The 25,534-nt window shown below is 34.6% G+C and overlaps 2 protein-coding genes across 2 annotated transcripts; one reads left to right on the top strand and one right to left on the bottom strand.

Annotated features, from left to right (window-relative positions):
• The first annotated feature begins 10,763 nt into the window (after positions 1–10,763).
• On the top strand, positions 10,764–19,104 carry LOC139845369 (protein NUCLEAR FUSION DEFECTIVE 6, mitochondrial-like). The gene is made up of 4 exons (XM_071835630.1): positions 10,764–11,005; positions 11,189–11,310; positions 12,132–12,247; positions 19,081–19,104. The coding sequence occupies exons 1-3, from the start codon at positions 10,860–10,862 to the stop codon at positions 12,149–12,151; spliced, it is 288 nt and encodes a 95-aa protein (XP_071691731.1). The 5' UTR covers positions 10,764–10,859; the 3' UTR covers positions 12,152–12,247; positions 19,081–19,104.
• A 1,643-nt stretch (positions 19,105–20,747) lies between these two features.
• Positions 20,748–23,949, bottom strand: LOC139844283 (isocitrate dehydrogenase [NAD] catalytic subunit 5, mitochondrial-like). The gene is made up of 7 exons (XM_071834497.1): positions 23,676–23,949; positions 22,894–23,214; positions 22,642–22,803; positions 22,484–22,558; positions 22,063–22,172; positions 21,889–21,961; positions 20,748–21,254 (listed from the first exon to the last, which is right to left on the bottom strand). Exons 1-7 carry the CDS (start codon positions 23,850–23,852, stop codon positions 21,063–21,065), a joined length of 1,110 nt encoding a protein of 369 aa, XP_071690598.1. The 5' UTR covers positions 23,853–23,949; the 3' UTR covers positions 20,748–21,062.
• Positions 23,950–25,534: the final 1,585 nt, after the last annotated feature.

Below are 25,534 nucleotides of genomic sequence, written 5' to 3'. Positions count from 1 at the left end.
TAGCAAAAACGGTGGTCTATACCGACCATTCTGCTCTTAGATACCTATTTTCAAAACAAGATGCTAAACCAAGATTAATCCGTTGGATCTTACTCTTACAAGAGTTTGATATTGAAATCCGAGATAAAAAGGGAGCAGAAAATCTCGCCGCTGATCATCTTTCTCGTCTTGAAAATCCCGAATTAGAAGTTCTGAATGAATCGGCCATACAAGACAACTTTCCTGATGAATATCTATTGAAGATAGATTATAAAGAAATCCCATGGTTTGCAGACTATGCAAACTACTTAGTTTGTGGATTCCTTGAAAAAGGATTATCGTACCAAAGACGAAAGAAATTCTTCAGTAATATAAAACACTATTTCTGGGAAGATCCACATCTGTTTAAAAGTTGTCCCGATGGAATAATACGCCGATGTGTATTTGGAGATGAAGCTAGTAAAATTTTAAACCATTGTCACACAGGACCAACAGGAGGGCATTATGGGCCTCAACTAACAGCAAGAAAAGTTTATGAAGCTGGATTCTATTGGCCTACAATTTACAAAGACGCACAACTTCTTTGCAAATCCTGTGATGCATGTCAAAGGGCCGGAAAAATAAGTCAACGTGATGAAATGCCACAAAATGTCATCCAAGTATGTGAAGTATTTGACATTTGGGGTATTGACTTTATGGGTCCATTTCCAAAATCTCATAATAATTTATATATACTCGTAGCCATTGATTATGTATCTAAATGGGCGGAAGCCCAAGCTCTCCCAACTAACGATGCACGAGTTGTAGTCAACTTTTTAAAACGTCTTTTTGCAAGGTTTGGAACACCGAAAGCTTTAATAAGTGATCGGGGTACTCATTTCTGTAATAATCAACTTGAGAAAGTTCTTAAAAGATATGGAGTAACTCATAAAATCTCCACCGCATATCATCCACAAACAAGTGGACAAGTTGAAAATACCAACCGAGCTTTAAAACGTATTCTAGAGAAAACCGTAGGATCAAATCCGAAGGAATGGTCCATTAAATTGGAGGATGCACTCTGGGCTTTTAGAACAGCCTACAAAACTCCAATTGGAACCACACCTTTTAGACTTGTTTATGGAAAAGCGTGTCATCTTCCAGTAGAAATTGAACACAAAGCATTTTGGGCTTTGAAGACATGTAATCTTGATTTACATGAAGCCGGACGTCTACGATTAAGTCAACTAAACGAATTAGAAGAATTAAGAAATGAAGCATACGAAAATTCGTTAATCTATAAAGAAAGAACGAAGAAATGGCATGATAAAAGAATCAGAAGTTCAAAAGAATTTAAAGAAGGAGACAGAGTTCTTCTTTTCAATTCACGATTCAAACTATTTCCTGGAAAATTGAAATCAAGATGGTCTGGACCATTCATAGTCAAAAGAGTTTTCCCATACGGAACGATAGAATTAATAAATTCAAATGGGATTGAATTTAAAGTTAATGGTCACAGAGTTAAACATTACATACATGGTCCGATGGAAGTCGACAACGAAGTTAATCACAATTTCGACACCACAGCTAACTAAGTGTGGGGAGAATCAAGTCTTTAAAGGATAATATGTATTTCTGTTAGAGTTAGATTGTCTGTTTTCGTGTAGTTCTCGAAAATGGAACACGTATGGTCTTTCCCTAGCAGACCCTAAAGAACTAGTCTTCTCCCCCCATTCTGAATTTTTATTTTTTTTAGGTTTTTACAAAATGAAGACTGCCTGTGAACTAAACCATGGTCTAATGCTACACGCTTTGATCACTAAACGTAATAATGACATACTACCGAGCGAATTAGTATCAGTAATCAGAGAAAGAATGGACGGAGTTAGAAAAGGATCCAGATGCGAAGATAATAAGTTACAATTTGGTAAAGGAAAATCAAAATCCGCAGCGAAAAGAAGAGCACGACACCTAGAACGATGTCACAAATGCGGAAAATGGTCACATGGAGGTAAATGTTCAAATAATCAAACCTATTCAAATACCGAATTTGTTACTTTATGCAGAGACGGACCGTTCATATGTTTAGAAGAAAAGACAATGAATGCTCGAGGTTACGCCTATGCAGCCATGGAAAACCAATTAAACCGACTATCTTATGAATATAATAGATCATATAACTAAGAAATCTATTTCACAGGTATGTCTGTATAGTTTTTATTTTTATTTTTAACCTTTTGATAATAAACGCTAATTTGTTCGCTAAAAAGTATTAAATTGGTATTGAATAAAATTAGGTTTGGCGACCGAAATTATTGATATCATTCAAAAATTTATTACATCACTGCGAAATTTAACGTTTATTCTTAAGGTATAAATATCTTTAATCAATCAACCCAAAATATTTCAAAAATTCGTCATGAGTTAAATTAGGTCTTGGAACCGAAATTACTTTACCGAAAAGAGGCGCGCATATTTTTGATAATATTTGATTGATTAAAGTGGGATAAAAAGACAAAAAGATTTTTAAATTTATTTTTACCATGTTTTTAAAATTAATATTTAAATCTTAAGTTAATATTGTAAACTTTGTAAAAACAATATATTTAAAATTGTAAATATTTGAAAAATTAATATAAGTTTGGTATGAATTTATAATATGAATTTTTAAAATTAAGTTTGGTGTGAATTTTTAAAAAAAAATATGAATTTTTAATTTTATGCATTTCAAATTTTGAGTTTGGTGTGAATTTTTAATATTAATTTTGAATTTTATATTTAAGTTGTGTGAATTTAAAAACAAAAATTTACTTTATCTCATTAAGTTAAGAATATGATTTTTAAAATTCGTCGTAAGTTGAAGACTAGGTCTTTGAACCGAAATTACTTTACCCGAGGGAGGGACGAGAACTTTTATTATCATTATTTTTAATCTTATTGATTTAAAGTATGCCAAAAAAATTAGAAAATCCAAAAATCTAAGCTTTTAAAACAATCGCTTGAAAATGACAAATTTTAAAATTTTGTCGAGGGACGGACTAGGGCATAGTCCCGAAACGACCTCGTCTTAAAAAGAAACAAAATTTTTAAAATTTTATTAAATTTTATGTTTTAAAAGTATAACCTTTTTAAAAAAAAAAAAAAATAAAAAAAATAAAAAATAAAAAAATACCAGAATTACACCCCATGCGAGTCGCATGGGGGTAAGAGCAAAACCATGCGACTCGCATGGATCAGAAAAACAGGACAGATACAAGTTTCAGTCGAGCTGCTCTTTTTCACAACACACATACACAAACACGAACTTACTTCAAAACCCTCTCAAAAATTCATCATTTTTCACCAAATTTCTTGCAAAACTTCACAATAATCATGCCTAGATTCAGTAGTCTCAACCCCTTCAGGAGAAAGGTAAAGATTTCACCCCTAATCTCTTTAAATTCGAATTTTTGTGTTCTTGAGCTAGAAATTTTATATTTTGATTTTGTTAAATTTAGGTGTAATTAGAGCTAAATTGTTGTTATATTATGCATGTATATCCTAGATAGAAGCTATTTAGCATGAATTGAAGCTAAAAACTTCAAATTTTTAAGAATCTAGGGTTTGTGTTCTTGAGCAATTTGGGGCTTTTTGATATAAACAGGTTATGGCCGATTTTTGTCATGAATTGTTGCTAAATTAAGTAGTGTAACATGTTTAGGTAGTTAATTGATCCAAACTTTGAGCCTAAACATGTTTTTGAGAATTAAAGTAGACTTTTTAAGTCTAAAAATTCATGAACTTGGATAATTTGATATAAAGGCCATTTGAAACATGTTTCATTGCTAGTAGTGATTATTTTGGCATGTTATTTGAGATAAATGCTTATGAACTTGATGTACATTTTTCGTATATGCTTATTTGACAAAGTGTAGATTTGACAAAAATATGAAAATGAGCACTAGTTTGATTTGAATGCCATGTAACAAGTGTTTAATTGTTATAATAATTATTGTTGACATGTTTAAGAGTTTAAATGTGATAAAACATTGTACACATTTTCGTATGTAAAAGTATATAATTGTTATTGTTAAGAAAATGTGTATAAAATGTGTTATGAATTGAACATGTCATCATAATTGTTTCAAGTTATTATTTTGCTAACACTAATGCATATTTGGATGCACAATTTTTGTGTTTTACAGAGAGCCGATACTGGAGGTTCAGGAGCATCATCATCCAGGCAACCAGAGCCTGAACCGGAAATGTTTCATGAACAAGAACAACATATGCAACAAGAAGAAGAAGAACAGGAGGAGCAACATATTCCATATCACGATCAAGATCAATTATTCATGAATCAGTTTCGTCAATTCGCTCCACATCAAAGGATTCTGAGCTTAGACATTAATGAAGATCAGTTACACCCAAATCTGAGATTTGATCGATGTTGGATAGAGTATCCAGATTATCAAAAGAACATGCACATTCTCTACTTTAAGGTTGTTGAAATGCCAAGGGCAATTGACTGGGTACCTTTGGAAACAGTTGACCTTGCCGAACCGATTCGGGAATTATTGGTGCAAAGGTATGGTAATTCTCAGTTTAACGATTGGATGCGCCTATTTTCCATTCGTAGAACCATATATAGGGAATGGTGTATAGAATTACTTAGTACTATTAAGTTAAACAGTGATGTTAGGAGGATAGATGATAGAAGCTTTATTAGATTTCTGTTAGGTGGACGCATGTACAGAATGTCCATGATAGATTTAGCTAGGGCCTTACAGATTTACACCCCTGCTGAACTTTTGAGCCCCGACTGTAATAGCCTGATTGCCCAAGGAGAAAGGGTAGATAGGGAATTTGATATTAACGCCATCTGGAGGCGTATGTCCCACTTTAATGAATTTCACGCCAGTGGAAATCATACATACTTAGATATAGACAGAGCTGAACTCCGGGTGATTCATAGATTCTTAGCAAACACAATTATACAAAGGGGAAGAAATAAGGAGAAATTGACCGTAAACGATTTGTTCTACCTCAAGTGTATTAGAGACCCGAGGAGTTTCGTTAACATTCCCTATTGTGTTGGTTATTATCTCGCTAATGTAGTTTCGGGGATGAAATCGGGGAGTATTATAGGTGGTGGTATTTTCATTACTCTCATTGGAGAGTATTTAGGTGTAGATAAGCACCAAGGGGGTCCAATGAACGAAATAGAGGACGGAGGTGAAACTATAAGTTCAAACCTTTATCACGGTGCAAGGGTATTATTGATGAGACGTGGTCGGGTATATCGATACGAGGGACCTCAGCGACAGGTAGAAAGAGGTTCGGATGATGAAATGGAAGAGGCGAACAACATTATAGGAGTTGTTCGGGAGACTGCTCTTGATTTAGGCGTTCGTATGGAGGATGAATACATGACGAACTATGATAGGCATATGCAGTACGAGGCATGGCAACGTCGGAATGACTACGAGCATTCCCGGCAACGAGAGCATGGCCGATGGGATTATCATCAGCGCCAAATTATAAGCCAGTTGCAGCCTGGCGAGATGTATTATCCGACCCGACCCGCATACTATCCCGCACATCAGCCAGAAATGAGACCACCCTATGATTCATATGATTATGACGCAGCATACCAGTTCACCTATAATCAGCCATGGAACCTGGACGCGAACATGAATTGGGATCCATATCCTAATTTTCCTCCTAACCCACCTCCTGATCAGTAGAGATAAGTTGGTAATTTTTATTTTTATTTTAAACACTTAACATTTTATTACGTTTATGTAATGTTTGATATTCTTATTATTATTGTGTACTAATATTTTTCTTATAGTTTGAAAGTGGGATGCCAAAGTTCCATTTCAAATTGCATGTATGATTATATTTGTATTGTATGTATTCTCTTTTATGCACAAAACAGGGTAAAACAACGCATTTTCAAAGACTGGCATTAAGTTCAGCAAAAGCAACTAATTTTGACGACAAGATGCAAAATATATGTGAAATAACAACAAGACGGAATGAACAAATGATGTGCACCATTTATCATTCAGCAAACAAACGCCAATATATTTGGAAACTTTGGTAAAAATTTAATCATTTTCACACAAATCACCCTCAATAATTTAAATTGTTACTGATTTCTTGCAAATGAGGGCATTGCAAGATCTTAAGTGTGGGAAGGGGTTAAATTCTTTCGGATTTTAAAATTTTTATATTAAACACTTGGTTACCATTAAAAATACTAGTAAAGCAGTAGTTGTATTAGAATCTAGTGCTCTCTGATAAAAAAGAACAGCCCTAGTCTTATATACTGACTACCCAATTCTAGTAAAATTTTTCAATTAAATGAATTCAAAATCATGTTTATACATATTTATGAACGATAAAACTAGGTTTTAACACCGAAATTATTGTTACCTCGGAAAGGACATAAATTGAGAAACAAACTAAAATGTTAAAATTCATTTAAAATGGAATAGAGGACGATAAAAAGGAAAATAAAAGCCAAGTGTGGGAAAATTTACCAAGTTATTTTAAACATATGTCACATATATCTGTAACAAATAACTGAAAATACTTTTGCTTTGGACTAAACTAAACTGTTTTACCCGATGAAAGAAAAGAAGAGATGGATCTACACGATGAATCAATTCCATCATTAAAAGGAAGTAAAGTCTTCCGAAAAAGACACGCGCTTCTTGATTTAGGTCATGAAGTTGTCGTTCAGACCAGCTGTAGGTTGACGAAAAATCTAGAAAAGTCATCACTAAAATCAGCAGGAAATCCACGGACCTCAGCATTAAACAGGGTCGCCAAGTGGTCAGATTTATCCTAACCATGAGAAGGATTTATCTCGTACAATGGGGGGGCACCGTGCAAATTAGCTTGATAAGACTAATGAATCAGATCCCCAGAAAGGATAATCTCCTTAAAGATTAAAAATCAGCTTTTAAGACTGATATTACTCAATCCTAGAGATTGACCTTAAAGATTGAGAATTACAAACTCATGGAATTCAATGATATCTAAACTCGAGCTTGAACGAGAAAATATTTTGATCAAAATTACAAACCGATTTGTTTTCTAAAAACCCTATTTTCAATGCGTTCATTACCATTGAACGTAAAATCCTAGGAATTCACCTGGAGTTCATTAGGTCACCTGAATCAAATCGGGTGTCAACCGTAAGAACGGTGGTTGCATAACATGGTCAAAGACAGGACTTTGTGCCAGACCGAAAAATTATAAGGGTGAGCTTTTACTATTGCTCCTACCAAGGATAGTAATTGCGTCCGACACGTTATAGACCATAATCAAAAGCATGTCACGGGACATTGCCTTAACAGTTGCTTGTTCAACGCTTTCCTTTACAACCGGACGGTAGTTTACCGAAAGGTAATATACGGGACAAGTAAACTGGACGTGTTGCTTTCCAAATACAAGGTTAGCAAGTGGGTAACACAAAACCGCAAGTTTTGAGCTAAAATTTTTAAATCTGAAACCCACCAAACCCACAAAAATATTTTGCAAACACCGGTAAAGGGTTATTCCGGAAAACTTATCTAGGGTAAAAACTAGATTTCAAAAGATCAAATGTTTTCATAAAGATCCAATTTCCTTAATGAATCTAAATTTTTATAGTCATGTGGGACTGTAAACCATATCGTTATTACCATTGTTTATACCGCCGTATAGAAATCACTGATGTACAAAGTATGAAGAATAAAGAAGTGATTCTAGTATTTCAAGACAATATTGCTTGAGGACAAGCAACGCTCAAGTGTGGGAATATTTGATAATGCTAAAAACGAACATATATTTCATAGCATTATTCCCCAAGAAAGACAATATTTTAGTTGGTATTGTTCGATTTACAAGCAATATTCGTTTAAATATTAAAAAGTGAAGACAAAAGGCAGATTCGACAAATTGAAGACAAAAAGGTCCAAAGAGCTAAAAAGTACAAGATACAACTAAAAAGGTTCAAAATATTGATGAGGAACGTCTCAAAATGACAAGAGTACAAGTTACAAGACGCAAAGTACACGATATAAAATAATACGCGAAGACGTCCGAAAATCCGGAACCGGGACCTGAGCCAAGAAGAAACGCCCGACGCAACGGACCAAAAATATCTAGTCTACTATGCACAAGAATATAATATAATATATATATAATTATATATAATTATATATTATATATATTATTATTATTATATTACGTCGGCAAGAAGAAAACAAAGCAATTTGGCTGGATCCAGGGTGGCCATGCGACTCGCATGGCCAGAAGCACAAATCCATGCGAGTCGCATGGAGTGAAATTGCTGGTCAGGTCCTATATAAAGCCAGTTTTCTGCCGAGTTTTACACATAATTTTAATCTCTCTCAATATATACGATATATATATATAATTTATATTTTAATTTTAATTTTAATTTTAATTCTAATAATAAGGGTATGTTAGCGAATGTTGTAAGGGTGTAAGTCGAAATTCTGTCCGTGTAACGCTACGCTATTTTTAATCATTGTAAGTTATGTTCAACCTTTTTACATTAATGTCTCGTAGCTAAGTTATTATTATGCTTATTTAAAACGAAGTAATCATGATGTTGGGCTAATTACTAAAATTGGGTAATTGGGCTTTGTACCATAATTGGGGTTTGGACAAAAGAACGACACTTGTGGAAATTAGACTATGGGCTATTAATGGGCTTTATATTTGTTTAACTAAATGAAAGTTTGTTAATGTTAATATAAAGATTTACAATTGGGCGTCCCTATAAATTACCATATACACTCGATCGGACACGATGGGCGGGGTATTTATATGTACGAATAATCGTTCATTTAACCGGACACGGGAATGGATTAATAGCCACTAGAATAATTAAAACAGGGGTGAAATTACATTCAAGGGTAATTGGTGTAATTGTTAACAAAGTAGTAAAACCTTGGTTTACACGCAGTCGATAACCTGGTGTATTCATTAAACAAAGTATTAAAACCTTGTTACAATTCGAATCCCCAATTAGTTGGAATATTTAACTTCGGGTATAATAATAATTTGATGAGGACACTCGCACTTTATATTTATGACTGATGGACTGTTATGGACAAAAACCAGACGGACATATTAAATAATCCAGGACAAAGGACAATTAACCCATGGGCATAAAACTAAAATCAACACGTCAAACATCATGATTACGGAAGTTTAAATAAGCATAATTCTTTTATTTCATATTTAATTTCCTTTATTTTATATTTAATTGCACTTCTAATTATCGCACTTTTATTTATTTTATTTTATCGCACTTTTAATTATCGTACTTTTTAATTATCGCAAGTTTATTTTATCGCACTTTTATTATTCGCAATTTCATTATCATTATTTACTTTACGCTTTAGTTTAAGTCTTGTATTTATTTTATATTTTACATTAGGTTTTAACTGCGACTAAAGTCTTAAAATCGACAAACCGGTCATTAAACGGTAAAAACCCCCCTTTATAATAATAATATTACTTATATATATATTTGTATTTTTATAAAAGTAAACTAATATAGCGTTGAGCTTTGTTTAAAGATTTCCCTGTGGAACGAACCGGACTTACTAAAAACTACACTACTGTACGATTAGGTACACTGCCTATAAGTGTTGTAGCAAGGTTTAAGTATATCCATTCTATAAATAAATAAATATCTTGTGTAAAATTGTATCGTATTTAATAGTGTTTTCCTAGTAAAATAATAACTATTTTATATACACCTCGCTTAACATCAACTCTAATCAATCTTTAATTCTTTATTCTTTCATCATGTGGATAGTATACATGTCTTTGGAATATTGATTATCAAGGTGATGATTCTGTTAAGTTTCTTCAAAAAGCTTTATCTAAAAAAAGCCAATGATAATTTTAATTTGACATTATTGACTTTCAGAATAATAAAGAAAAAAGCTGAACTACAAATGGTCATTGGCCCAACGGTATCGAGGCCTCTCTAACCATTAGATTTAAGGGTAAAAGTATAGAGAACACACAATATCAACATATTGGCGGAGAAAAATTAGTGTTGTTTTGTCTGAGGGTGTACCGTTGTTTACTTCTTAATGGAATAGTTCAGCGATGAATGTTGAATCATTCAACATTCAGCTCGTTTGTTTCTGACTTTTGAATGACATATGGTGCTGAATGGTTCAACATTCATTGTTAAACCATTCAAAGGTGGAATTATCTCTTAACCATTAAGCATAAAAAATTTATATAATTTCTTTTTAAATTATATTAAGAACACTTATTAAACAATTATATTGTAATTTTTATTCTTGTCAAATGTTAATAAGGTAATTTTACATCATACGCATTATTCGTTTAAAATTATTAATCCGTATCAAACAGATTATTGTAATTAAGGACTAACTTCATTAAAAAAAATCATTGGAACCATTTATCACTACATGGTCAAAACACAAATGTAAAGTAAATGCAAGATATGGTGTAAACTTAAATGGTCAAGCGGTCAATACCCTCTCGTGGACACATAAAATTTCAATCAAAATTTAAAATTTATAAAAATTTGATTTTACTATTTTCATAATGTCTCAATTTTATTTTTAATTTTGTTCAATTTTTTTAAAAAAAAATTCTATTCACTCGGAAACAATATTTGTATTGATCGAATAGAGAGATGACTTTAAGAGTGTTTTTACTCTGAGTTAAAAAAATGACCCGATTAATATAAGGTACGGATTCTTTGTTTGTTCACATCATAATAGTCTTGATCCTCTTTATTTTCGGATAGATCTCACTTCTTCCCGTAAACCACTTGTGTGTATTGGGTTTTGTAGAATCCCAAACTGATAACACATATGGAGTAAGATACTCAACTGAAATAAAACATGGCGACTGCAGCGACGGCAGCTCGATCTGTTTTCCGATCAACTTCCGTACGTAATGTGGCGGCGAGGATGGCTTCTCAACCCAAACCTGCTCCCTCTCCATTTCCAATCCCTAGTCGAAATTCTTTATCGAAACGCATTTTCCGGTATGCAATTTATTTCATAATCTTTTTGGTAATAAGATACCAAAATAATTAACTTTTTATACTGTTCTCAACTATTTTCTATAAAGTTTGTGTCTTTATATATAATTTCTTTATGTGCGTTCTTTTTTTATTTCGGGTTCTTTTTTTTATTTCATTATAAATGTAATGTAATGTAATATATAGGTGTCCAGTTGAAATGAGTGCTTGTTTGGAATCAATGCAACCTTTTCATAGTGTTACTTCCTCAGCTTTGATGACATCAATGCTTACACTTTCTCTAAATGGTTATGCTTCGCTTCCTGAGGGTAATCATCATCATTGTTTCAATTTTTTAACAAATTTTGAATTGTTTCATATGACTTGTTACTTGAAGTCATATATATGTTCTTTTGTGTCTAATATGTTTATGGCTTCAATAGTGTTACATTGAGTGTTTTATTTTTTTAATGCAAGTTGTGTATGTAGTAGACTCTAGACATATTTTGAGGAAGTAGGTAATAGACAGTTAGATGGAATATTAATAAGTGAAAGAGTAGGTGAACCTTTTGTGTGCTTATAGTTCTATCGATTCGATTTTGTTAGAAAAGAAGATAATAGCATGTTATAATCCTCTGGAGATAATGTTGTAAACCACCTACGAATGTCATTGTCTTTAGAAGTACTTTGTTTTTGTGTGTTTTTTAGAATATTTTTTGTTGAACTTATGTGCATTAACATCCTTTCAAAATTGGAATGCGAGTTATTTGAAACCAGAGTACCAGACTCCAGAGCCATCTTCGTATTAGGACTGCATTTGCGTACCCTTAAACAAATCGCGCATTTGATGGTTTGAGATCCGTTAAATAAACCTTTGTTATTGAGATCATATGTTTGCATTGTTACCAAAATCATCCTTTTCCGTTCATTAGGTTTTCCAAAGTTGGTTCCTAATTATTTTAGTTTTTCTTATTGATTAGGTATCTAACGAAGAGTCATAGGTGTCTTCTTGATGTTCTTTTCTTTATGAGTTTCGGGTACGTTGGTCTTTAATAACTCGGCTCTTGTATTTGCTTTCTTTTCTTCAATTAATAATTCAATTTCCCTTTTTCTTTCGTGTCTTCCTTTGATGTACATCCTTCATTTGTAGGTGTTGACAAGACTAGATGAAGATGAAGAAGCAAAGAATTGAATTTGTCTATGTTGTGAAGCTTTCTATAAATGGGGAAAACATTTAGCTCCATTAGTAATAGTTTATAGTTAATATACCTACAGAGAGAATGTATCCTAGAGAGAGAGTGTGGAGAGAGAAATTCCAAAACTACCAAACAAGAGGGGTGAGGGAGAGATCAAATCAGGCGGGCACGAGTGGTAATCGAGGGAAATACAATGGTGACTCTAGTTTCGATTATAGGTGGAAATTCGGTTCACGATTAACATCGTTCATGTTCTTCAACTTTCCCGAAAGATGGACGATAACGGATCTATGGAGGGTGTTTAGGAAATACGGCTCAGTAAGGGATGTTTACATTGCAAGGAATCGATTAAGAAATGGGCACAGATTCGCTTTCGTCAGGTTTGGAGAGGTCCCAGATGAAGGCAGATTGATTAGATCACTGGAAACCATAAGATTTGAAGGGGAAGCGATTAGGGTTTTCAGGGCGACAAATAGGAAAAACGAAACAACTAAGGGGTATGGTCACAACGAAATACCAAATCATCCTGGTTTCTTTAGACCGGAACTCATCAACAGACATGTTAAAGATGGGTGGTCTTTTAAAGATGCAGTTCATGAAAAAAAAAGAAGATTTAAGAGATAAGTTGGATAATAGAAAGGAAGATTTAAGAGAAAGGTTGGATAAGAGAAGGGGTGATAATAAGCATGCTCAAAATGATCTGAGGGATAAGATCAATGTTACTAGGGAGAAAAAAAACAACAGCCCTAATAGCCACCAGCACTCAAAAAATTTTTCTAATGCGTCGAAGATGGTGGTGATCGAGGATGTGAACTGCAATGTTCAAGTTTTACAAAATGCAATAATTGGTTATGTCTCGTCTCTAGAAGTCTTGAGCAAAGTGGATAGTTTATGTAATATGGATGGTCTAATAAACTATACAATAAAGTATCTTGGGGGTTTAAAAGTAATGTTGATCCTAGATGAGTTTCAAACAGCAGAAAACATCCTAGAGAACTCAAATCATCCGGTGGCTAGTTGGCTCTCGAATATACACAGTTGGGAAGAAACTTGCTCAAATGGCAGGTTAGTCTGGCTTTCGATAAGAGGTGTCCCGATCCATTGCTGGAACGAAAACACTTTCATGTCAATTGCTAATTGGTGGGGTTCTGTATTAGAAATGGACAACTGCATGATTATTGAAAAGCAAAATCAAAATCTAGTAATTGGTAGAGTATTGGTGAAATGTGGTTCTACCAAGAACATTAATGAAACAATCATGCTAAAGCACAAAAATAAAGTAGTTCATGTCAATGTGTTTGAAGACTCAAATAAGGAGGTTGAAGTTGATTTTTGCAATGAAAAGTTCTCAGTCCCAGATCAAGATGACGAATTGTTTAGTCCTAATAACAAAGATAAGGAAGCAGACGATGAAAAGGATGAGGATAATTATGATGATGTAAATGATTCGTTTAGTTCCGATGAAGATGATGATTTTCAGATCGAAGACACATATGACCGGTCGGAAGACGTCCAGGGTAACGGTGGTGAAGCTAACTTTTCCGGCAACATAAATTCAAATCAAGAAGAGCAAGGGTCTTGCATGGGAGAAAGTGAAAGCAATAAAAACGGTCATAATGAAGATGAGAATGTCGAGAAAAAAGTTAAGTTTTGTGTAGGTTCCAAAAATGTCAGTAAGGATGTTGGTGTAGAAGTCGACATGGTATTGGAAACACAATCTGCTTCGAGAACTGAGAAGTCATGCGCAAACCCTATAATCTCTAAAGTCACGGATAACCTAAATCAAGTAAACCCAATTGCCAGCCCAATTCCAAAAGATTGTGAACCCACCAGCCCAAAACCCGATCCTAATTCAAACCATAGCCCAAAATGTGCCTTTAATCCATCACCAAACACTTTTCCAAGTCCAAATCCAATACCCCCAAATCCAATTCCAAACACTTTACCAAACACCTTACCAAATCCAATACCAAACACAAAAAATATCCCTAATCCACAAAAAAGCTCCAGCCCATTATTGTTTCCAAGCCCAAACCCCACCTTCCCTAATCCTCAAATAAATTCTAGCCCATGTCATGTCACTAACCCAAATTCAAATTCTTCTGTGTTCCCCCACCTTTCCAAAGCGCATAGTTATCCCACCACCAAGATTAATCACACAAGAAACTCTCCTACACAAAAGCGTTTTTATTCTGTTCCAATTGCCAACCGTTCGAAACCAATCAATCCATCTAAAACCTTCTGTTCTAGCCAAATCCCAAACTCTTTTTCCCCCATTATTCAAACCCGACATCTAACTCCTCATGAACCAAATAGTATAGTCCCTGATCACCACAACCCCAATCTGCAATGTTACTCACCTAAAGAACATCCAACAAACCAAAATCCAAATCATTCCCCAAAACGATCTTTTCGACACCAAACCGCTACAGAATTTCCATCCCCCAATCAATCTACAAGCCCAATCTCCAGAATCAATTTTGATGAGGAGATTGAAATCCCAGATGCCCCTAAACCGAAGCTAAAACTCAAACAAAGATTCAAATCAAACACCTCAAATCACACCACAATCTCAACCAGTAACCGCTCCAGCTCTACTATATGCCTCAATTGCATCAGAAGCACACCTGCGAGAACTACTCCTGGCAACTGGAAATCCTCCTCTAGACTCATGAGGATGAAATCTGTGGCTCGCTTAGGAAGTAACAAGAAGAAAAAAGCTGTTTGTGATAAATGCAATTCAGGCTCAGTTTCGATAATGAACAACTCAAAGAAACATGTGAATACCTCAAGAAGCCAAAAACAACCAAACAACAGTAGACCTTCTGCTTCAATCAACACCTCATGTGATTCTATCAGGAGCAACAACAGCATCAATAAAGTTAACAATTGTGGCACGTCCAAAGCAAACATCAACAAAGAGGTATTTGAATATGGAAAGAAACTTGGCCTTAAGTGGCCTGATGCAGGAAAATTGCAACAGTAAGTATTTTCACCCTTCTCGTCTATTGATATTCTCTATGAAGATAATTTCTATAAACATTAGAGGCTTTGCAAAAGATGGTGCGTTCGGTTGGGTAAAAGACCTATGTAGGGAAGAGAAACCGGACATATTGTGTGTTCAAGAGACGAAAAGTAAAAACATAAGTATGACCTGGGCTACTAGCTTGTGGTGGAATTCTTGTGTTGGTATGATTCAAAAGGAGGCCATAGGAAATTCAGGGGGTTTGCTTCTTATGTGGGACACGTCCTCATTTTCTGTTGATGATTTTGTTGAAAAAGAGCATTTCATTGCGATTAAAGGAAATTGGATAAGTACAAAAAAGGAATCCATTGTGGCAAATGTGTATGGTCCTCAAGATGATGTCGGAAAAAAGTTGATGTGGGAAACCTTAGAAACTCTTATGAAAAAAGTTGATACTAGTTGGTTATTTTGCGGGGATTTTAATGAAGTACGAGATGAAGAAGAGAGATTCAATAGTGTCTACATTCCTAGTCGTGCGTCAAGATTCAATGATTTTATTTCAAACAACAACTTGATTGATATTCCTCTTGGAGGAAGAAAGTTCACTCGAGTATGCGACAATGGAATAAAAATGAGCAAGCTAGATCGATTCCTTGCAACCGAGAAATTTCTAACCTTGTGGGAAGACACTTCGGCTATTGTGATGGATAGAAAATTCTCGGACCATTGTCCGATAATGCTAAGAGATAAAGTAGTTGATTTTGGTCCAAAACCATTTAAATTCTTCAATGAATGGTTAAACATGGAGGGTGTGGATAAAATAATCAGAGATGCTTGGAGTGAGGAAATATTGGGAAGAAGGAAAGATTGTATTTTTCGTAATAAGTTAAAAAATGTGAAAAATGCGCTAAAAGAATGGAGAAGTTCAAATTTTAATAATGTAGATCAAGAAATTAAAGAGGTCAAAGCGAAAGTAGAAAAATGGGAAAAAGAAGCTGAAAATCGAACTTTAAGTGAACAAGAGAGACTTGAATGGATGGAAAATAGAAATAAATGGCTAAGCAAAGAGAGATCGAAGGCAAACATGCTTCGACAAAAGGCTAGAATTAAATGGATTATTGAAGGAGATGAGAACTCGAGCTACTTTCATACGGTGATTAGAAGGAACTATAATAAGAATAACATCAGAGGCATAGTTATAAATGGCATGTGGAATGAAAACGTGGCTGACATAAAAGTTGCAATTCATAAGCACTTTAAAAGCCAATTTGAGAAAAAATGTGTGAACAGGCCGTCCATTGCTGAGCTCGAATATTCCTTTCTATCAGACGAGCAACGATCATATTTAGAACAGCCTTTTACGGAAGAGGAAGTTTTCAAAGCATTAAAAAATTGTGGTAGTAATAAGGCTCCGGGCCCCGACGGGTTCAATATGCGATTCTACAAGGAATATTGGGATCTATTAAAAAGTGATTTCATGAACGCAATAAATTGGTTTTGGGATAAAGGAGAAATTTCCAAGGGTTGCAATGCTTCTTTTATCTCCTTAATACCAAAAGTCAAGGATCCTCTCGGGCTCAACGATTACCGACCCATTAGCCTTATAGGAAGTTTTTATAAGATTGTGTCAAAAGTACTTTCGAATAGAATTCGTACGGTGATTCCAAATGTTGTTGATTTCGAACAAAGTGCTTTTTTGAAGGGTCGCTTTATCTTAGATGGGGTGTTGATTGCTAACGAGACGATAGACTACTACCAAAGAACCAAAAAGAAAGGGTTGGTTTTTAAAGTCGACTTTGAAAAGGCTTTTGATAGCCTAGATTGGGATTATCTACTAGAAGTCATGAGATGTATGGGATTCGGAAATAGATGGTGCAAGTGGATTATGGCATGCTTACAATCAACGTCGATTTCGGTTCTTGTAAACGGGTCCCCAACGGAGGAGTTTTCAATGGGTAGAGGCGTCCGGCAAGGCGATCCTCTTTCCCCGTTCTTATTTATATTAGCGGTTGAAGGTTTTAATATTCTTGCCAAAGCGGCGGTGGATAGAGAATTGTTTAAGGGTATGGAAGTTGGAAGTAACAATATAGTCGTATCACACCTTCAATACGCGGATGATACGATTCTCTTCGGAGATTGGAGTTTCGATAACTTGAAGTCTTATGAATTTACTTAAATGCTTCGAATTAACGTCGGGACTAAAAGTTAACATTAGCAAAAGTTGTCTATATGGAGTTGGAGTCGATAATAACGAATTGATATCGTATGCTAATCAACTTGGATGTAGAATTGGGAAATTTCCGTTCACGTATCTTGGTTTGCCAATTGGCTCAAGAATGAGAAAGTTGAAGGATTGGGAGGTTGTTATTAAAAAATTCAAAAAGAAACTTTCGGATTGGAGTGCACGTTCGGTGTCATTCGGGGGTCGAATCACACTTATAAAATCGGTTCTCTCGAGTCTTCCATTGTATTACTTTTCGTTATACCGTGCCCCGCCTTGTGTGTTAAAAGAACTTGAGCGTGTGAGGAGAGATTTCTTTTGGGGAAAAACCGAGGAGGGTAGAAAAATTGCTTGGGTTAAATGGGAAAAAGTATTGTTGCCTTATTCGGACGGGGGGCTCAATTTGGGTTCCTTAGTTTGTAAAAATCTTGCTCTATTATGTAAGTGGTGGTGGAGGTTTCATAATGAACCCAATTCATTATGGACCAAAATCATTACTAGCATATATGGGCCGTTTGGTGGACTTGGTCATGATGTAATCCCTAACCAACTTTCGTTTTGTAGCACATGGTGCAATATAATAAATGCAGGTCGATCTTTGACAGCAAAAGGCATATATTTCAGCAATTCCTTTCAAAAGAAAATTGGAGATGGCGGTCAAACAGCATTCTGGTCAGAATCGTGGCTCCTTGACATCCCTCTTAGATCGAAATACAGCAGACTCTATCGACTGGAGCTAAACAAAGAGATTAAAGTGAGTGACAGAATCAAATGGGAAAATGGCCGATGGTTATTCAACTGGGAATGGTCAAGGGAACCTAGCGGAAGAACGAAAAGTGAGTTTGAAGAGATGATTGAAAGAATAAACGCCTTCGAAGCTGACCCAAATTCTAGCGATACATGGAAGTGGCTGTTAGCGTCTAACGGTATGTTCACGACAAAAAAACTCAATCACATCATTATGGAAAAATTGTTTGAAGGAGAGAAATCACATCCGGAAACAATCCGAAATATATTAGTACCAAAGAAAGTGGAAGTATTTATTTGGAGATGTAGAAAAAAAAGATTACCGGTGCTATGTGAGTTGGATAAGAAAGGAATAGATCTTCACACAGTGCGCTGCCCCACTTGCGATGATGATGTTGAATCTATTGATCACGCATTAGTATTTTGCAAATTCGCATACGAGGTGTGGTCAAGGATTTATAAATGGTGGGGGTTTGGACCGTACACAAGGGTGAGTATTGCTGAAACTTTCTCGGGGCTAGTAAATCAACAGTGTTCGGATATAGGTGCTCAAGTATGGCAAGGGGTAGAATGGTCTTGTGGATATGTCTTATGGAAGAACCGCAATTCAAAGATTTTCAAGAAGAAAAGTTTGTGCGTGCCATCGTTGGTAAATGAGATACAAATCCTTAGTTATGATTGGATTTCACATCGGTTAAAGAAGCAAAAACTTGACTGGAATACATGGCTAGTGAACCCGTGCGAATATCTAACAATCAAATAGTCAAGAATTGCCACCTCGGCACAATTGGGTCTTTTGACTGTTAGAACAGTAGGTATCATTACATGTAATTTATTAATTGTACCATTAATGTGACACTGTAATTGCTTTGAGATGTTGGTGGCTTTCTGTTTTGGGCTGCCTCATCAGTTTATTAATAAAAATTCTTGTTGCTTTTCAAAAAAAAAAAAAAATAGTTTATAGTTAATAATGGAATATAAACTTTTGAAACGCTATTCATGCAAGTTTGACGTGTTTCGACTTTTATGTTTTTTGGGTTGATGTAAGGTTACACTCTGTTCCGTGATTAAGATTTAGAACCTATTATAACTTCGTTTGAATGTATACCATTTTGGAATGAACTGATCCTCGATTTATTATTTGTATATTGTGTTTAATCAGCTTGCAATGATGATGTGTGATGTATGTTGTGATCCATTTCATAGGGGTGGTTGGTATTGGTTAGATCTTCATCTTGTTAACCAGTTCAGAAGCAGCCAGCTAAAGGATCAAAATTTATCTGGATCTACTAGAATTTGCTCTTGTTTTATTTATTTTCTTTGATTCTTTGATCATTGTTCTATTTTTTTATTTTTTGTATGCAATTTATGAATTGAATAATGTGTTTCCTAACCACCAGTTGGAATAAATTGCTCAATCTTGTTAAATTTTTATGACATATTTATTCCGAATAGTGAATAGCGTCTTTTGGTTTATAGGATTGTTGAGTATTGATGAATGCCAAATTTATTATGTAAAATAGACACTAATTTGCTTTATGTTGATCAGCTTGCAACAATGATGCTTGAAAGGATCTGAGATCTTCGTCGAAAGTTAGACTCGGATGAAGTTAGTTCTTACTGCCTTTATTTGATGCTTTTGAATTGTTGATCATGACTTGACAATTTATGAGATTATTATTTATTCCATCGCGCATCTTATCTTACAATTGTAATTTTTTTATGGCGAAAATAACGAAACTTATATAGAACAAAGGCCGTTTTCCAAAAGAAAACGCTCTCAAAAGGGAATACAAAAGGACAGGAGAAATGAGAAAGTTCGCACCTGGAAACCAACCTTCTAAACATGAACTATCTTTAAACAAGTCTCCCTAACATGAATTATCTTACAATTGTATAAAACACAGATTTATTTGGATATTTATTGATCAAATTCGGTGGAAATAGTAGACTCAATAACAATTTAAATTTGGCTCCTGGTTTTTAAAGATCTCGGAATTAATATATCCACCATCATCATCTTTGATACATTCACCACAATTGTTCATTAACAAGTTTTACTCGATGCATATTCTATGGTGGATTTATCAAAAATAATGATAGATTTATCTCCTCCTATGTCAAATGGCCAACGGCTCTAGTTATTGAGTCGATAGCAAGCATCGATTTATTGACGACTTGACTGACCCATAGAGCCTAAAGTAAATTTCAGGTAGGATTTAAAACCCATGAAAATTTGATTTTACCATTTTTACGGCGTCTCAATTTTATTTATTTTTTTAAAAAAATTTTCTTACCTATTGGCCGGAGGTCCACTCGGAAGCAATCTCTCTATCCGTCGAATAGGGAGAGAGATGACTCTCTCTACTTTTGAGAGTGTTTCCACTCTAGGTGGGGAAATGACTTGTCTTTATTCTCGGATAGGGGAAAAATTGTCTACATCTCACCTCCCCCATACACCATCTACGTGGTATTGGGTTTTGTTGTTGTTGTATGTCAAATGGCCAATTGATTATTGGATCCACAATTCAACAATATATAACTGTTGATTTGTAATTCAGCCATAATCAGACCTTATACATTAAAAAATACTCCCATTTTGGTGGAAATAAATGAGGTACTAATGTAAAAGGCTTCATGTAAATCAAAGTATTTTATTTGCAGCTTCTTTTGTCTAAATAGAAATATATCATGAAGTGTATTCCTAAAAGCAGCTAGATCCCAAACTCAAAGTGATGAAATTTATTCATTAGTTACAAAAGTAATACCAACCAATAGAAGCATGCCACCTGCACAAGCTTTCCTTTGAGAAGATTCTTCATGGCCTTGCTCAAATCACAAAAAAAACTTCTTGTGGGTCTAATTTCCCTTTCCCACAAATCCAAATATTACACTAGAGAAAAATTAGTGCTGCGTAACAAGAAAGAAATGAACTTATATATGCAACTGCACTCAAAGATGGCCGATGATGGCTTTTGTGAATTCGGTGGTTGTTGAAGAGCCACCAAGATCACCAGTTCGGTATTTGCCTTCTGCGATTGTGCTTAGCACAGCCTCTTGGATTTTATCGGCTTTGTCATTCAGATCCAAATGATGAAGCATTGACACCGCACTCAGTAACAATGCAGTTGGGTTCGCCAAATTCTACATACATAAATCATTCAGTTGGATGATTATAGAAAATAGCAATAAAAAGATCAAATTCTTTTAAATACAAAAAAATAGACAAACGTAGTACGCATGTAACAGCTACAATATGTATGAACAGGTAACCTCAGGCGATTTATATCACTGGGTCAAAGGGATAAAACTAAGATAATTAGTTGTAATATTGCCAGATATATACAACTGATGTATCCCATCTCTCAAAATCATTGTATTCATTAACTCTGAAAATAATGTAATGCTATAATTTTGTGATCGTATTTTACCCAACTACTTACTCATTTTTTTAAAAAGTATTAGAAAGGTTAATAATAATATAATAATAATAGCAACAAATAAATAAATAATAATACGTAGTAATTACTTAGACAAGTATTTCATCAACCAGAAAGACCTGACATGAGCTGACCTATTACCCAACACGCCCTGACCCACACTATTTCTAAGATCATAACACAGTTATGATATTCTTGAAAGTGATGGGGAGAGATGTCTTATCCAGAGCAAATATTGGAAGGAAAAAAAGGACTAAATACAAAAAAGGAAAAAAAAAAAAAAAAAAAAAAAAAAAAAAAAACTTTAATGATGAGATGTCTAATGTCTTAATACTAACCTTTCCAGCAATATCAGGAGCTGAACCATGAACAGCCTCAGCAAGAGCAATACCACCCTCTCCAATGTTTAAACTGGAATTGTGTCAAGCGACATGAGAAACTCAACTGGGTACATTAAAAGGGACGAGGGAACTACAGAAATGGATTTAAAAAAACAGAGAGAAAGCACATACCTTGGTGTTAAACCCAATCCTCCAATTAGCCCAGCACAAAGATCACTAATGATGTCACCATAAAGGTTCGGCATTACCAAAACATCAAATAGTGTTGGATTCTTCACTAGCTGTACATTATAAAAAAAATTCATGAGTTCTTTTTCTTGTTATTTCATGAAATCTCATTGTTCCTTTTGAGTAAACTGTGCAAATGAGCTGCTCAAGATAACAAGTAGAAATTTTGACCCATTTTAACAAGAAAAATTTATTACTAATAATTAACACACCAGTTAGTTATAATTTAAAAAAAAAAAAAAAAAAGACAAAAATTTACTACATATAATTGCAATATACATATATAGCAAGTCAACAATATTGTGAGTTTAGAAAGGCATAATAATAAGACATAATATATAACAACAGATATAGGAATACATACCATCATACAGCAATTGTCAATGACAACTTCTTCGTACTTAATCTCAGGGTACTTCTCAGCAACTTCACGACAACACTATAAGAAGATGAATAACATATCAGAATAATGCAACATAAAATGTGCTTAACATATATCTAAGCTGTACTACAATGGAAGACCTTCAAAAATAGACCATCAGTTTTCTGCATGATGTTAGCTTTGTGTACTGCAGATACTCTATCCCTACCATGAGCCTTGGCATAATAGAATGCATATTCAGCCACCCTCAGACTCGCCTGTCGGGTGATGATCTTAAGACTTTCAACAACTCCTCTCACAACCTAATGTCAAAAAATATCAGATTGTATAGCATTAGAATTTATAAAAAACCTGCATAATATTATAATTTTAATGTAAAAACCCAAACTTACCTGATGTTCAAGACCACTGTACTCTCCTTCTGTATTCTCACGGATTGTAACAAGATTAACATCATCATAACGAGTCTTGTAACCAGGTAAACTGTAGCATGGTCTAACATTTGCATACAAATTGAGTTCTTTCCTTAACGTAAGGTTCAGAGAACGATGACCTTTTCCAATCGGTGTAGCCATTGGACCTTTTAAGCCCACCTTGTTTCTTCTTACCGACTCTAGACTCTCCCATGTAACAAAACTTTGGGTTCTTGGATCAACTTCTGTCCCCACATAATGTTCTTCCCATTCAATTGGAACCTCTGCAGCAGTAAACACCTATAGAACGTAACACACCAACAAACGTGACAGGAAAGTTACATTCAAGAATAGCTTATTACAATTATATAGTCTGTATTCAACTATGAAGCCTTTAACGTCTCTCGATTTCGTAAATAGCTTTCAAATCGAGTCTTAACGAATTTCATAGAAGTAGGTTTAATAACAGCCTGCAGTTAAACTGTTTGATTAGCCAATAAAGTCAAAGGTCTCCATCACATATAGTACAAACTATTTCAAATTTCATCCATTACAAACCCTAAAAATCATTCAGTAACTTAATTACATAAAAATTCACAACAAAATGATAAAACTACCAAAAGCTAAAACATCAATACGTCAACTATTACAATACTACAACACATATATACATATAATTGTGATATTGAATCTTCGCTGTTAAAACAACACATATATACTTATTTATGTATACGTAATATAATTGTGATATAGAATTGGACCTGTTTGACAGATTCAGCGATCTCAGGACCGATACCGTCGCCGGGAAACAGAGTGGCGCGGATCAAATTAGTCGATGAGCTATAGTTCCGGTGGACGCTAGGGTTTCTAGTGATCGTGAAGATATCATTGGTTGTACGGCTACGAAGGATCCGTTTCGCGATTTGTAAAGCCGTCATTTTAACGCACACGATCGATTGATGGTTACAAATTGTTAGGTTACAGCAATTATAAAAAAAAAAAAAAAAGAATGATGATGAAGTAGAAGAATATGTTGATTTTTGTAAAATTGGGGGAAATAGAGGGGGTGATTGAAATTTTGCAATTGGGTCCGATCATACAATCATTGGTCAACTATTGGGAAGAGAGCTGATTCGTACACCACCATTTTTAGCCATACACCACTAAATGTGCATCAGACAGTTGTACAGTACAGTGTTTTAAAGCACAGCTAGTGGTGTATGGCTAAAATTTGGTGGTACCCTATTGGAAATGATATTTGCTAATTAAAGTTTTATTTTATTTTATTATTATATACGTAATACAGAAGATTAATTAATTAATTAATTAATTTTTATTTTTCGAAAAGCAAATTTTCATAACCACGAAACAAAGTCAAAAGGCCATCAGGGAGACCCCATTACTATGAACTCGAAGCAGTATACTGATTCAAACATGAAAACAAGTTGCTAAGAATGCAAGTGTAACTCTAATGATTAAACCAAAGAGGATCATGGATCTGATTAAACCAAAGAGGATCATGGATCAGAGATCCAGACTAGCCAATCAAATTTTCAATTCTTGAAACGATTCGAGATTCGCTTGTACGATTTGAGTTGAATTTTCATCAATGTCGTCGGACCATTCCAACACATGTTTTAAAGACTTTTTGTTTGCGGTTTCTCCACAATAAATAGAGACACGTCCACTCTAATGCTTGCCAAACACTCGAGCTGATAGGGGATAGAGATAGGTTACAATTTCCACATAAGGCTTCTTTGATGCTTAAATTTTTAACTGGGCCCAACTCCCCACAATTTATAAATTCTTTCCAAATATTAATCGACAGAAAATCAATGTGTATTCAATTGTCTTCACGTCATCATCACATAGAGGGCATCTAACGGAGTTAAGGTCAATATTATCGAGTTCTGTACGAACCGGTAGCCTCCGTTTCAACACCCTCCATATGAAGATACAAGCTTGCTTCCTTAGGAACAAGGTGATTTTTTAAAGTTTTTAGACCTGATATGCTGCTGCAATTAATTCGGTTGTCAATTAGGCTTGATAATTCTTTTGTAGTGAATTATCAAGCCTAATTCAGGTTTCTTTCAGGTCAGCAGTTGGGGCGTGTTATGTAACTGCGGGAGATGATCGCGTTGATCGTTTAGTCCCCATGAGTGATCATAAACTGTTGTTAAAAAAAAATATAAGTTTATGGGTTCAAGTTCAAGTTCAAGTTAAGACCGGTGGATGATGATATATTTGTGAAAAGAAATTCGTGATAGGAGGGTGTGTTACTTTCAGAAACAATACACATAATTGTTCATGTATTTGAAATAAGGGGAATAATTAGCATATATGTTGAGCCACTTAACACTTTTTCTCCAATTCATATAGGTCATGGGTCAAAACTCACGCATTTGCAGGCACAACACACTCGTATAACTATATAATAAGAGTATAATATGATATTATAAGTATATAATTATATACTGGTATCTATAATTCTGTATATTGCTCTCATGTTCGAAATAATGAGTTAGAGAGATGAATAATTGACAGTTGATTTGACTAAGAAAAATAATTAAAATCCGAATGCAGTTTTATTGTAGCAACATGATCAACTTGTACATTAAGA

The sequence above is a fragment of the Rutidosis leptorrhynchoides genome, chromosome 4, assembly GCF_046630445.1.
Source record: "Rutidosis leptorrhynchoides isolate AG116_Rl617_1_P2 chromosome 4, CSIRO_AGI_Rlap_v1, whole genome shotgun sequence".
NCBI lineage: Eukaryota > Viridiplantae > Streptophyta > Magnoliopsida > Asterales > Asteraceae > Rutidosis > Rutidosis leptorrhynchoides.
The sequence above is the reverse complement of the archived record's forward strand: the minus strand, read 5'-3'. Positions and strand labels throughout refer to the sequence as shown.